Raw genomic sequence first — 14,995 nt, forward strand, 5'->3', positions numbered from 1 at the left:
TAAATGTTTAATTACATTAGTGGTGTTATACCGATTAGCATCGCTGCCACCCCTCGAAACGGTTATTTTGCAAATCTTGCATTCCGCTGATGGACTTTTTTCATCTTTAAGACTGAAGTATTCCCACACTGCTGACATGACTCTCACAAAGCTACTAGCCAACTGTCATGCACGTGACCACTGGCGACTACTGTTGTCGTCACTTGAGTGACACGCGGATCGGGCACGCGGATCGGAGCCTTTTTTTTTTCTGGTCCGATCTCCGATCCAGCATTCAGGACCAATATCGGGTCGATATCCGATCTCAGTATCGGATCGGGACATCCCTACTAGCGTCCTTTACTAGCCGCATCTCACGGCCCTCGGTGGTCATTCACTGTGCTCTAGCACATCCAAAACACGCAGAACAATAACATTGACTCCGGTCACTGCAGTGGTTTTATTTAGACTAGATCAAACTAAAATATCTGATGAATTTCTCCCTCACAACCACTCACGAAAGGTACCTTCACTCTCCGCAAACCACAAACTTCTCGCGCCGTTGAGAGACAGGGTTGCCAGATGGGGCGGGTTACCGCCGAATGGGCTACTGGGTTTAGCGGTTATTTAGCGGACTAGTTAGGCTGTAAATTGTCAATCCCATCTGGCAATCCTGCCGCTGTTTGTTCATCGCGTAGGCTAGTCTACACATTAATAATAAAATATTATATATATAATAATAATAAAAAGAATATAGCCTATATATTTGTCTTTTTTAATGTAGAAGGAATCAGAATATGTGACAAATTAATTTTAGTAAATTGTATTCAAATTGTGCTTAGAGGGAATTATTTTCACCGGACATTATGACCGAAGAGGTTTAAATATGTCGGACTTCAACAGATTTTACCGGACAAAGACCGGTAATTACCGGTTAACGGAAACCCAGACACACACACACACACACACACACACAATCGAAATAGAGTTTAGAATGGACAACTTGTCATGTATTGTTTGCTTAGCGTTTCCCTTTTTGAGCGACTATACATAAACGGACAACTCTTAACTATTACTGTTATTATTAATGGAACATTTGTGGCGCTGGTCTGTGTGATTCTATTGGGAGACAGATCTATTGAGTACATACTACAATAGCTGCACACAGGCCTACACTCAATTTTGAGAACCAAAAAACCCTTTATTGTGCCTCACTTCTAAATCAACCAGGCGATGCTTTACATACTAAAGCCCTCTAAAGAGTTCACCACAAACGGTTCCTACCAAATGTGACCTGCGCTGCATGTCTGAGTACTTCTCTCTTCTCTCTCTGCCCTTCCCTCTTTATCGCTGCGTGACGACCCTCAAACCTGGGTTCTTCTTCCTCCTCCTCCAGGCCCCCGAGCTCTGCTCCACGGCCACGTCTCCGCTGAAGCCCGCCCAGGAGGACCAGTCCCTCACCCCCCCAGGGAAGGCCCTGGCCGTGGGGGTCCGCAGCCCCAACTGTGGCCGCCAGCAGTCCTCCCTCAGAGGGACCAAGCTGCTCCTCCCCAGCGCCGGATCCTCTGGTCAGTCAGCCTCCGCCTCTTCTGCCGTTCTGTGTCCCTTTCTCACACGTGCACACGTACTGCCAGGTGTAACAGAGGTGATTTGGAAGTAGGCTCTCGTGAGGAGCCCTCGTGAGTAGGCCTTCCGGAGACTGGTATGCCCAAAGGTGTCCCTTGGACCAGAAGGACGTCGTCTTGGTTTAGTGGTACCGAGAGATGTTCTGAGACGTCCCTGGTTCATGTCCCGCCATTACATTAAAAAAAATACATACTTTTTTGGGACGTTTTTACCATTTAGTAGACACTTTTATCCAAAGCGAATTACAATTAGAGATCACTGGGCACAGTCTCCCTGGAGTAACTTAAGGCTAAGTGCCTTACTCAAGGGCACACTCGTGGTGGTGGTGGTGTTCCCAGGTGGGATTTGAATGACCTTCTGATCACCAGTCCAACTCTCTATTCCACTAGACCACCGCAATTGTCTACAAATCAGATGCAGGGTTATCAATTGTGTAGGAACTAATTGATTCAAATAGCAGCTGTATATTCCTAAAGTGGAGCTCAACATATTGATCATAACAGCGTGAGGGGAATAAACAGTCTTCTGATATGTTTTTTTCCTGCTCATTTCACATGCTCTGAAAACCTCCACCCTGTCCTCAAACATACACACAGTACAGTTACTCTAAATCATCTTAAATGACTTGTTCTACAACAGCATGTTTGGATACTGGATTAATTCTGATTGGCTAGAAACAGTGGTAAATACCCCCAACTCCCTACTGTTCAGCTCCAACCGCATTTCCAGTATCAATGCGCCTCCCAATCAATCTGATTAAGAACACCTGTGCTGACTCAGTGAATGTGGCCTATCCTACAATGCAATCGTTGATCTTGTTTATGGGACTATATTCTGTGGCTGGAAGGATATATGTATTCTGAAACGATTAATGATTGTAAATAAATGAATTTAATGTTACAACTGTGTATTTTTAATATTATGTGGTAGCTTTTGTAGAAAAGCAATTTACCATTCGAGGGCGGGGGTTGTGGAGACATTTTAGGAGGGTTTTCCGGCACTCAGCTTCGCCTCGCCTGTGGTAAATGTCTCCACAACCCCCTTCCTCTCATGGTAAATTGCTTACATTTGACTTGGTAACTGAGTGTGACCCGGCTCCCGTCAGGTGTGCGTAACCTCCCCCGGTCCCTGCTGGTCTCTGGAGGCGACGGAGACGGCGGACTGTTTGCCGTCCCCACCACGCTGCCGCCCAACAGCTCCCGCCACTCCCGCATGTTCTCACCCAACAAGGAGGCGGAGCTGGCCTTCCGCCAGCAGCTGGACTCCATCAGTGTAAGGACAGAGGGAGATAAGACTCCATCAGTGTAAGGACAGAGGGAGATAAGACTCCATCAGTGTAAGGACAGAGGGAGATAAGACTCCATCAGTGTAAGGACAGAGGGAGATAAGACTCCATCAGTGTAAGGACAGAGGGAGATAAGACTCCATCAGTGTAAGGACAGAGGGAGATAAGACTCCATCAGTGTAAGGACAGAGGGAGATAAGACTCCATCAGTGTAAGGACAGAGGGAGATAAGACTCCATCAGTGTAAGGACAGAGGGAGATAAGACTCCATCAGTGTAAGGACAGAGGGAGATAAGACTCCATCAGTGTAAGGACAGAGGGAGATAAGACTCCATCAGTGTAAGGACAGAGGGAGATAAGACTCCATCAGTGTAAGGACAGAGGGAGATAAGACTCCATCAGTGTAAGGACAGAGGGAGATAAGACTCCATCAGTGTAAGGACAGAGGGAGATAAGACTCCATCAGTGTAAGGACAGAGGGAGATAAGACTCCATCAGTGTAAGGACAGAGGGAGATAAGACTCCATCAGTGTAAGGACAGAGGGAGGGAGATAAGACTCCATCAGTGTAAGGACAGAGGGAGATAAGACTCCATCAGTGTAAGGACAGAGGGAGATAAGACTCCATCAGTGTAAGGACAGAGGGAGATAAGACTCCATCAGTGTAAGGACAGAGGGAGATAAGACTCCATCAGTGTAAGGACAGAGGGAGATAAGACTCCATCAGTGTAAGGACAGAGGGAGATAAGACTCCATCAGTGTAAGGACAGAGGGAGATAAGACTCCATCAGTGTAAGGACAGAGGGAGATAAGACTCCATCAGTGTAAGGACAGAGGGAGATAAGACTCCATCAGTGTAAGGACAGAGGGAGATAAGACTCCATCAGTGTAAGGACAGAGGGAGATAAGACTCCATCAGTGTAAGGACAGAGGGAGATAAGACTCCATCAGTGTAAGGACAGAGGGAGATAAGACTCCATCAGTGTAAGGACAGAGGGAGATAAGACTCCATCAGTGTAAGGACAGAGGGAGATAAGACTCCATCAGTGTAAGGACAGAGGGGGATAAGACTCCATCAGTGTAAGGACAGAGGGGGATAAGACTCCATCAGTGTAAGGACAGAGGGAGATAAGACTCCATCAGTGTAAGGACAGAGGGAGATAAGACTCCATCAGTGTAAGGACAGAGGGGGATAAGACTCCATCAGTGTAAGGACAGAGGGAGATAAGACTCCATCAGTGTAAGGACAGAGGGAGGGAGATAAGACTCCATCAGTGTAAGGACAGAGGGAGATAAGACTCCATCAGTGTAAGGACAGAGGGAGGGAGATAAGACTCCATCAGTGTAAGGACAGAGGGAGATAAGACTCCATCAGTGTAAGGACAGAGGGGGATAAGACTCCATCAGTGTAAGGACAGAGGGAGATAAGACTCCATCAGTGTAAGGACAGAGGGAGGGAGATAAGACTCCATCAGTGTAAGGACAGAGGGAGATAAGACTCCATCAGTGTAAGGACAGAGGGAGGGAGATAAGACTCCATCAGTGTAAGGACAGAGGGAGATAAGACTCCATCAGTGTAAGGACAGAGGGGGATAAGACTCCATCAGTGTAAGGACAGAGGGAGATAAGACTCCATCAGTATAAGGACAGAGGGAGATAAGACTCCATCAGTGTAAGGACAGAGGGAGATAAGACTCCATCAGTGTAAGGACAGAGGGAGATAAGACTCCATCAGTGTAAGGACAGAGGGAGATAAGACTCCATCAGTGTAAGGGCAGAGGGGGATAAGACTCCATCAGTGTAAGGACAGAGGGAGATAAGACTCCATCAGTGTAAGGACAGAGGGAGATAAGACTCCATCAGTGTAAGGACAGAGGGAGATAAGACTCCATCAGTGTAAGGACAGAGGGAGATAAGACTCCATCAGTGTAAGGACAGAGGGAGATAAGACTCCATCAGTGTAAGGACAGAGGGAGATAAGACTCCATCAGTGTAAGGACAGAGGGAGATAAGACTCCATCAGTGTAAGGACAGAGGGAGATAAGACTCCATCAGTGTAAGGACAGAGGGAGGGAGATAAGACTCCATCAGTGTAAGGACAGAGGGAGATAAGACTCCATCAGTGTAAGGACAGAGGGAGATAAGACTCCATCAGTGTAAGGACAGAGGGAGATAAGACTCCATCAGTGTAAGGACAGAGGGAGATAAGACTCCATCAGTGTAAGGACAGAGGGGGATAAGACTCCATCAGTGTAAGGACAGAGGGAGATAAGACTCCATCAGTGTAAGGACAGAGGGAGGGAGATAAGACTCCATCAGTGTAAGGACAGAGGGAGATAAGACTCCATCAGTGTAAGGACAGAGGGAGGGAGATAAGACTCCATCAGTGTAAGGACAGAGGGAGATAAGACTCCATCAGTGTAAGGACAGAGGGAGGGAGATAAGACTCCATCAGTGTAAGGACAGAGGGAGATAAGACTCCATCAGTGTAAGGGCAGATGCTGATATTTTTGTATAGTTTTTTTGTTGTTGTTTAATATTTTGTTGTTGTTTTTTTCCCCTAAGATGCAGTCAGACATGTTTCTGTCTAAACAGAGGAAGAACCGCAGCCGACCACTTCGAAAGCCTCTCGTGGTACAGGTGAGCTGTAGAATAACCCCCTTCTAGTTTGAGATGTTCATCAGATCCAGCTGACTTTCTACTATTTATATTTTGCAAAGAAATGTTGCCATTTCTGTCAGCATTGCAAAATATAAATAGTAGAAAGTCAGCTCTACCTGATGGGCTTGATTCCGTCTCTCCTTAAGCTTGCAGCTTATAGTATTGCTGAGCCATTAACTCACATTTTTAAGTCATCCTTGGACAGCACATGTAACACCACTTTTAACTATCTTAAAACTTTCAGTCCTGGCTAAAATCTTCATTTCAAAATCTTCACTTCATCTTCAATCAGTCATTAGTTAGTGAATTAAAATAATTTCTCACTTGTAACAGTATTCTCACTCCTTTTCAGTCAGGCTTTAGGAAAAGGCATAGCACCATCACAGCCACCGCTAAAGTGATTAATGATATTGTCAGTGCTATTGACTGTAAAAGTGCTACAATATTCGTTGACCTTTCCAAAGCGTTTGACACAGTTGACCATAATATTCTGTTACAGTGTCTAAATAAAATTGGGTTATCTACAAATGCTATTGGGTGATTTAAAAAGTAGATTTCAATGTGTTATACTGTATGTGATAGTATTGCATCAGAGAAGGCGGAACTTAAGAGTTTGGAGCTTGGAGTTCCACAAGGCTCCATTCTTGGGCCATTATTATTTATAATCTATATAAAAGACATTTGCACACAGGTAAATGCTGATGTGAACCTCTATGCGGATGACACCATTATTTACTGCACTGCCACTTCTCCGTGTGAGGCGTTACAGAAACTTCAGGAGGCTTTTATAGTTTTACAGAAAAAGTTACAATTTGTGTTGAATTCCAAAAAAAACAAATACATGCTGTTCACTCTTTCTAAGAATGTACAACCTGAGTCTCCAATTATTACCTTACAAGGACAAGAAATAAAGAGACTATTGTGCTGGATGAAAATATTTCTTTTAGTCCTCATGTAGCTAACTTGGTTAAGAAATGTAGAGTTAAGCTAGGCTTTTATTTTAGAAATAAGGCTTGTTTTCATTTAAAAGTGAGAAGATACATTGTTGCAGCCATGTTTGTATCTGTGCTTGATTATAGTGACATTCTTTATAGGCATGCTGCAAAGTCTGTGTTTCGCCCACTAGACTCTGTCTACCACACATCATTGCAACTTATCCAGTTTATCTGGTTGGCCACCACTATCAATACGTAGACAGCATCACTGGTTTATGGCAGTAAACAATAGATATAACCTCAGGTCTAATAACAGCATTCTCTTTAACGTGCCAAATGTCAGATCTGAATTTGGTAAAACTGCATTCTGTTACAATGCTCCTTCAACCTGGAATGTACTTCAGAAAAAGTTGAAACTTAGCATGTTCAATCCACTCTCTGACTTTAAACTGTGTGACTTTGAATCATATATGCAAATGTGCTTAGGTTATCGTTTATAGCCTGTATCTGCTCACTGTTTCTGTTGCTTGTTTGTTGTTATTTTATGTTGCATATTGTATGTTTTTATACTGTATGTGGTGTCTTTTTTAATTAAGTGCTGCTTTTCTTGGCCAGGGCTCATTTGAAAAAGAGGCTACTGTCTCAATATGACTACCCTGGTTAAATAAAGGATTAATAATAATAATAATAATAATAATAATAATAATGTTCAGTCATTTGCTGTATGTGAGTGGAAAAGCCACTTCAAGGTCCAGTAAAGTAGTGGCCATTGGCTAAACTGAGTAGCTCGCAGATCAAAGTGTGGAGGGGGGGTTGGGGGGGCCGGTCTGGGCTAAATGGATACCTAGCATGCGAAGTGTTTGCGATTGGTCAATATCGCAACCTGAACAACCAATCGTATTGGAGTATTAGAATGAGCAAGGTGGCGTGACAGTACACTGACGAGTGACGACCACTTTTTAATCACACCTATCGAATAGGAAGTGGTGGAGGGAGAAGAGACAGATCTGCATTTTTAGATAAAGAATACGGAGAAAACAATAGCAACCTTATTTTTCACACTTGGATCCAAGATACCGTATTTTCCGGACTATAAATCGCTCCGGAGTATAAGTCGCATCAGTCAAAAAATGCGTCATGAAGAGGAGAAAAACATATATAAGTTGCACTGGACTATAAGTCGCATTTATTTAGACATTTATTAAAATCCAAGACCAAGAACAGACATTTAATGGAAAGGCAAGTTTATTCAACTACACAATAGCACACAGAACAACAGGCTGAATAGAAGAACATACCTGGGAAGCTGAATAGGCTAAATTAACATAACAAGCCAGCGAGTCCAACAAGCAAGTTACCAGTAAGCAAGTTCACCAAGCTACCGTTTGCTTAGCTTCAACAAGCTAATGTTTCATTTCTTCAGTGGTATAGGAGCAGCATATATAGTTGTCACAAGCCCAGAGCGGCTCAGAGCGCCCTCTGTCGGCTGTAGACGGTAATGTTTACTCCTTGGTTCATGTCTGTCAGTATGAAATTCGATATATATTGATATATAAGTCGCACCTGACTATGAGTCGCAGGACCAGCCAAACTATGAAAAAAGGTGCGACTTATAGTCCGGAAAATACGGTAATCTGGAAATGCTCAAAATACAAACCAAAAATGCTGGAAATTACGCTTTTTTTATTACGCAGGGCTATTAAAACGAGATTGAGAAGCCAATGTTTGGGTGAATGTGATGCTAGTTAAGACTTTGTTTTGAGTTTTGTTTGCCTCTTGTTCTGTTCAGCGAACGCTGCTCCCACGCACCACCGGAGACACTCCTCAGCATGTCTGCTCCTTCTCCATCCTCTCCAACTCCTCTGCCACAGGTACGTCTCCCCCCAACCAATAGGCTGCTCTGGGTAGTACTTTATCTACGGTCATGGCTGTGTTCCAGGTAGACTAGGCTGCTCTGGGTAGTACTTTATCTACGGTCATGGCTGTGTTCCAGGTAGACTAGGCTGCTCTGGGTAGTACTTTATCTACGGTCATGGCTGTGTTCCAGGTAGACTAGGCTGCTCTGGGTAGTACTTTATCTACGGTCATGGCTGTGTTCCAGGTAGACTAGGCTTCTCTGGGTAGTACTTTATCTACGGTCATGGCTGTGTTCTAGGCTGCTCTGGGTAGTACTTTATCTACGGTCATGGCTGTGTTCTAGGCTGCTCTGGGTAGTACTTTATCTAAGGTCATGGCTGTGTTCCAGGTGGACTAGGAAGCTGCTCTGGATAGTATTTTATCTAAGGTCATGGCTGTGTTCCAGGTGGACTACGTTGTAGCCGCCTGACCTAAAAAAAACAAGTATTGGGGTAGAAATTAAGTTTCACTTGTCCAATGACATCCAGCTCAGTGGTTTTCCCTCAGGAAGGGCGAGGGCATGGGGGTGGGTCAGATAGGGACACATGTCCTGGATCTCCCCAGGATGTTTGAACAGCGTGGTGCTGGATTGTCTTATCAAAACCCCACATACGTTTGTTCATGTCAACATGCACCAAAAACACAGCTGAAACGCTGAATTCACTGAGGAACGTCGTAACGCTTGTACTTTCCCTTTGTTAGTTTTTTTTAACAACAATGTCGTTGGTGATCAAAGATAGTAACTATCATTACTAAATATGTAGTTTAAAACATGTAGGCTGGTTTTGTTTTCTTTTTATTCAATCCAATATTGATGCAAGTTGTATGTGTCTGTGTTTATGGTCTTTGTTATTGTATGTTTTTCTTTTTTTGGTTTTGGTGTTGGTGTATGAAAATGACAATGAACATATTGTGATTTATTTTTAATTTTTTATAAATGTATATAATAAATAAATATGTATAAAACATGTAGTTTCAAGTGCACAGCAATTTTGGGGGGAGAACCCTGTGTGTCTGTCTGACTTCCTTTGTGTCCTCCTCCTATGTCCTGTGTCCTCCCACAGGAACCGGCTCCTTCCGGCCAATCCAGACCCGCCTGGCTCCTTCCTCCCGCCCCCTCCTCTCTAAAGCTCCGCCCACCACATCCAGCCAACTCTCCAGTAAGTTCACCTCCCACCTGGAAACCCACACTTTGACCCAACGTCCTATATACAGGATTTACATCAAAGTGATGTTATGTTATTATATTGACATGAGACACACGGGACAGATGCATGGAATCATTTAAAGGAACAAGTCTCATTTCTGCTGATATATGATAGATTATATTATGGTTAAGTAGTCAAGACATTATCCTCATTGCTTCTTTATTGAGTCAAAGTGCTGAACACCAACAGTTTAAAGGCTTCCACAAAGATGGGAGTATATCTTTTGAAAACTTGAACCCTAGAATGCTGGCCCACTACCCCACTGACATTCTGTTGGAAGTGTGTTGAGCTGTCTGTCTGCTCTGTTGGAAGTGTGTTGAGCTGTCTGTCTGTTCTGTTGGAAGTGTGTTGAGCTGTCTGTCTGTTCTGTTGGAAGTGTGTTGAACTGTCTGTCTGCTCTGTTGGAAGTGTGTTGAGCTGTCTGTCTGTTCTGTTGGAAGTGTGTTGAACTGTCTGTCTGTTCTGTTGGAAGTGTGTTGAGCTGTCTGTCTGTTCTGTTGGAAGTGTGTTGAGCTGTCTGTCTGCTCTGTTGGAAGTGTGTTGAGCTGTCTGTCTGTTCTGTTGGAAGTGTGTTGAGCTGTCTGTCTGCTCTGTTGGAAGTGTGTTGAGCTGTCTGTCTGTTCTGTTGGAAGTGTGTTGAGCTGTCTGTCTGTTCTGTTGGAAGTGTGTTGAGCTGTCTGTCTGTTCTGTTGGAAGTGTGTTGAGCTGTCTGTCTGTTCTGTTGGAAGTGTGTTGAACTGTCTGTCTGCTCTGTTGGAAGTGTGTTGAACTGTCTGTCTGCTCTGTTGGAAGTGTGTTGAGCTGTCTTGTCTGTTCTGTTGGAAGTGTGTTGAACTGTCTGTCTGCTCTGTTGGAAGTGTGTTGAGCTGTCTGTCTGTTCTGTTGGAAGTGTGTTGAGCTGTCTGTCTGTTCTGTTGGAAGTGTGTTGAGCTGTCTGTCTGTTCTGTTGGAAGTGTGTTGAGATGTTTGTCTGTTCTGTTGGAAGTGTGATGAGCTGTCTGTCTGCTCTGTTGGAAGTGTGTTGAGCTGTCTGTCTGTTCTGTTGGAAGTGTGTTGAGCTGTCTGTCTGCTCTGTTGGAAGTGTGTTGAGCTGTCTGTCTGTTCTGTTGGAAGTGTGTTGAGCTGTCTGTCTGCTCTGTTGGAAGTGTGTTGAACTGTCTGTCTGCTCTGTTGGAAGTGTGTTGAACTGTCTGTCTGTTCTGTTGGAAGTGTGTTGAACTGTCTGTCTGCTCTGTTGGAAGTGTGTTGAACTGTCTGTCTGTTCTGTTGGAAGTGTGTTGAACTGTCTGTCTGCTCTGTTGGAAGTGTGTTGAGCTGTCTGTCTGCTCTGTTGGAAGTGTGTTGAGCTGTCTGTCTGCTCTGTTGGAAGTGTGTTGAGCTGTCTGTCTGCTCTGTTGGAAGTGTGTTGAACTGTCTGTCTGCTCTGTTGGAAGTGTGTTGAGCTGTCTTGTCTGTTCTGTTGGAAGTGTGTTGAACTGTCTGTCTGTTCTGTTGGAAGTGTGTTGAACTGTCTGTCTGCTCTGTTGGAAGTGTGTTGAGCTGTCTGTCTGTTCTGTTGGAAGTGTGTTGAGCTGTCTGTCTGTTCTGTTGGAAGTGTGTTGAGCTGTCTGTCTGCTCTGTTGGAAGTGTGTTGAACTGTCTGTCTGCTCTGTTGGAAGTGTGTTGAGCTGTCTGTCTGCTCTGTTGGAAGTGTGTTGAGCTGTCTGTCTGCTCTGTTGGAAGTGTGTTGAGCTGTCTGTCTGTTCTGTTGGAAGTGTGTTGAGCTGTCTGTCTGCTCTGTTGGAAGTGTGTTGAGCTGTCTGTCTGCTCTGTTGGAAGTGTGTTGAGCTGTCTGTCTGCTCTGTTGGAAGTGTGATGAGCTGTCTGTCTGTTCTGTTGGAAGTGTGTTGAGCTGTCTGTCTGCTCTGTTGGAAGTGTGATGAGCTGTCTTGTCTGTTCTGTTGGAAGTGTGTTGAGCTGTCTGTCTGCTCTGTTGGAAGTGTGTTGAGCTGTCTGTCTGCTCTGTTGGAAGTGTGTTGAGCTGTCTTGTCTGTTCTGTTGGAAGTGTGTTGAGATGTCTGTCTGTTCTGTTGGAAGTGTGTTGAGCTGTCTGTCTGCTCTGTTGGAAGTGTGATGAGCTGTCTTGTCTGTTCTGTTGGAAGTGTGTTGAGCTGTCTGTCTGCTCTGTTGGAAGTGTGTTGAGCTGTCTGTCTGCTCTGTTGGAAGTGTGTTGAGCTGTCTTGTCTGTTCTGTTGGAAGTGTGTTGAGATGTCTGTCTGTTCTGTTGGAAGTGTGTTGAACTGTCTTGTCTGTTCTGTTGGAAGTGTGTTGAGCTGTCTGTCTGTTCTGTTGGAAGTGTGTTGAGCTGTCTTGTCTGTTCTGTTGGAAGTGTGTTGAGATGTCTGTCTGTTCTGTTGGAAGTTTGTTGAGCTGTCTGTCTGTTCTGTTGGAAGTGTGTTGAGATGTCTGTCTGTTCTGTTGGAAGTGTGTTGAACTCTCTGTCTGCTCTGTTGGAAGTGTGTTGAACTGTCTGTCTGCTCTGTTGGAAGTGTGTTGAGCTGTCTGCCTGCTCTGTTGGAAGTGTGTTGAGCTGTCTGTCTGCTCTGTTGGAAGTGTGTTGAACTGTCCCGTGTTCTTTTTCCAGGTGCGATCGATCTGGCTGCCAAGTCAGCAGGCATCATTCCGGCCAGCCCCTGTCGAGAGGTGCCCCTGGAGGCCCCCAGCGTTGACAGTGCTCTTCTGACCCCTCCTGACCCTGTGGTGCATGCTGGGAGCGAGGCACAACTTATTCAGCAGGACTCCACTGAGGTAAGAACAGAACAACTGAAAGAGGGAGAGAGAGGGGGGGTATGGGGAAAAAAACAATAGACATGGTGAAAGGAGGAGGGATCAACAGACACAGATGAGGAGAGAAGGAAAGACAGGACATGCTGAAAGGGAGAGGGAGTGGAAGAGTGTTTTGTATAGTGCTTAAAACATACAGTGCCCTGTGGAAGTAATAGGACAGTGAAGCATGTTTTCTTCTTTTGGTTCTACACTCCCAAAGCTTGCGGTAAAGTAGAGATACCCAGCTTTTATTTGATGGTATTTCTGTACATATTGGTCTCTCCGTTAAAAAATTACAACACTTTTTAGGCATATGGTGCTTTTCCACTACCGCATTTGTATCCGACCCGTGCCGTACTTTCAGAAACGCTTCTCCATTATACAGAGCGACCCGCGACTGTAGGAGGACTTACGTGTCATAAGAGCACTTCACTGTAATAAGTGCCGCTATACAGCTCAATGGGGGGAAATGCGATAAGAATTATGCGATAATGCAGCATTATCATGCACAGATCAGCCTTAAAACATGTAACGTTTTAACGTTAAGTGCCTGTTACTTGCCCCTTTCAGTTCGTCACATCAACGGGAGAAATGCGAGATGAACTCTGCGCGAGTTCCATAAATTCCTCCGTTGAACGGAAAGTCCTAAAGTGTTTTAGCCTTCCCCCTTTCCACTGGTAATAAGGAATTGGCAAGAATAGATCGATATAAATAGATCAACATGTAAACGTAAACAGATGAAGAGAATGATTACAATATAGAGATAAAAGTGTTATTACTGGAACTGTATTCTATTAGCGGGATAAAGCACTCTCTATTTCGGGCTAAACTGTGCAGTGGAATGGCATGGCACAGCACAGCACAACGGGGGGAAATGCGATAAGAATTATGTCAAAATGCAGCACCATCATGCACAGATCAGCCTTAAAACATGTAACGTTAGATATATAACGTTAGACAGGGAGCGATGTATTTCTACGGAAAGGCTGTGCTCTCATTGTGTGTGCATTGTGTGTTGTGTGTGCTTCTCTCATTGGAATGACGCTGGGCTCATACAATCTCTGCATTTGTTATAGATACGAGTTCAGCGCTGTCTTGCTGGTAGTCAAATATATTTATTTATACAGCATATGGATGTTACGTGCCTGTTACTTGCCGCTTTCAGTTCTAGTAGATTTGAAGTTTAGATCTCGCAACCAGGGAATCGCCGACATGTTAAAGGGAGCAAGACGCGAATCTACCAGCATTTGGCTCATGAGTGAACAGCAAAAATGCCTGGACGGCACAGCTTGGGATTCCATTGAAGTTACAGGGAACTATGTGTGAAAGAGGCTTAAATGTTGAAATAACAGTAATACCATGTTCATTGATAAAAGGACATAAGGGATGAAAAGGGGAGATAGCAGTTTTGTGGGATGATGAAGCGCGCTGGACTGAGGAGCAGCATATGCACATCACAGTAATAGCGATTTTTTTTTGTTATGCTTGTTGTAAATAAAAGTTCTATGATGCATTGAAATGACATTAAACTAAGATAAAAGGTTATCATAATTTTTCAAATCTTTATTAATAAGTTATTACAGAAACAATAAGTGACATGTTCCGAGAGCGAAATCTGTTGTGGTATTTAAAAATGGCGGTTAGCGAAGAAATCTATGAACATGGGATGACGATTTCCATTGACCAATCAACGGTGTGCAGCGTCACACGTCACACGCAGCCTGGCAAAAAAGTACCTTTCCCCAACTTTCGCTACCCCTCCCGAACTGGAACTAAAAATGGCACGGGTACTGTGGCCTGGTCCGGCTCGGTTGGCAGTGGAGAAAGGCAAAAGAACAGGGCCAGCCCGGGCTGACCCGGGTCGGCCCTGTAGTGGAAAAGCGCCAATAGTCCCCATATTTTAGGGTACCCAAAAGTATTGGGACCGTTGTCTTGACAGGTGTTTCTGTAAAGTCAGGTGTGTTCCATCACATCATTTGTGGAGGCTTAAGAGAGCGGTCAAGGTCGAGTATTGATTCTAGGCTTTGCGTTTGCCTTTGGTCCTCATGTTGACAGACACCAATAGCAGACTCCATAGAGATGTCAATGAAAGTCCAGGAAGCCATTATTAGGCTGAAAAATCAAAATAAGTAAAACAATCATAAACATAGCCAAAACGTTAGGCTGGCCAGAATCAACAGTTTGGAGTATCATTAAAAAGAATCAGGGGGTGAAAGGACTCATGAGCTCAGCAATCACAAACGGACTGGTAGGCCAAGGTGGATGACCTCAGAAAGCACCATCATTAAGAAAAACCCCAAAATAACTCTCACACAGAACACTCTCCCGGAGGTAAGGCTCTCACATAGTCGGGCATACTCTGAGCGGACTGGACTCCGCGCGGCATGTCCGCAGTCGTTTGAGGTTTCATAGTCGAGCGTACCACCGTGTACCAATTTCCTACATTTCTCATGCCAGTTTACTACATTTCATGCCGAGCCATGTTTTGTGTGACACCGGTACGCGTCCGCTAGGTATGCACGGTCACAAAATTTGAGCTGCGCGCGGACATGCCTTGCTCTGCGGAGTCCGGTCCGTGTATGCTTCGTCTGACTATGTTTA

At 44.6% G+C, this 14,995-nt stretch overlaps 1 protein-coding gene across 1 annotated transcript in view; it reads left to right on the top strand.

Annotated features, from left to right (window-relative positions):
* cramp1 (cramped chromatin regulator homolog 1) overlaps positions 1-14,995 on the top strand; it is a gene marked incomplete at its 3' end in the record, with an annotated part of 61,834 nt that overhangs the window by 37,698 nt on the left and 9,141 nt on the right. Inside the window, 6 exon segments of the mRNA XM_080523061.1 lie at positions 1,376-1,547; positions 2,711-2,877; positions 5,455-5,529; positions 8,275-8,356; positions 9,446-9,541; positions 12,213-12,376. Coding sequence (XP_080379187.1) covers positions 1,376-1,547; positions 2,711-2,877; positions 5,455-5,529; positions 8,275-8,356; positions 9,446-9,541; positions 12,213-12,376 — 756 coding nt within the window.

Source organism: Nansenia antarctica (assembly GCF_963989245.1).
Source record: "Nansenia antarctica genome assembly, chromosome: 2".
Taxonomy (NCBI): Eukaryota; Metazoa; Chordata; class Actinopteri; order Argentiniformes; family Microstomatidae; genus Nansenia; species Nansenia antarctica.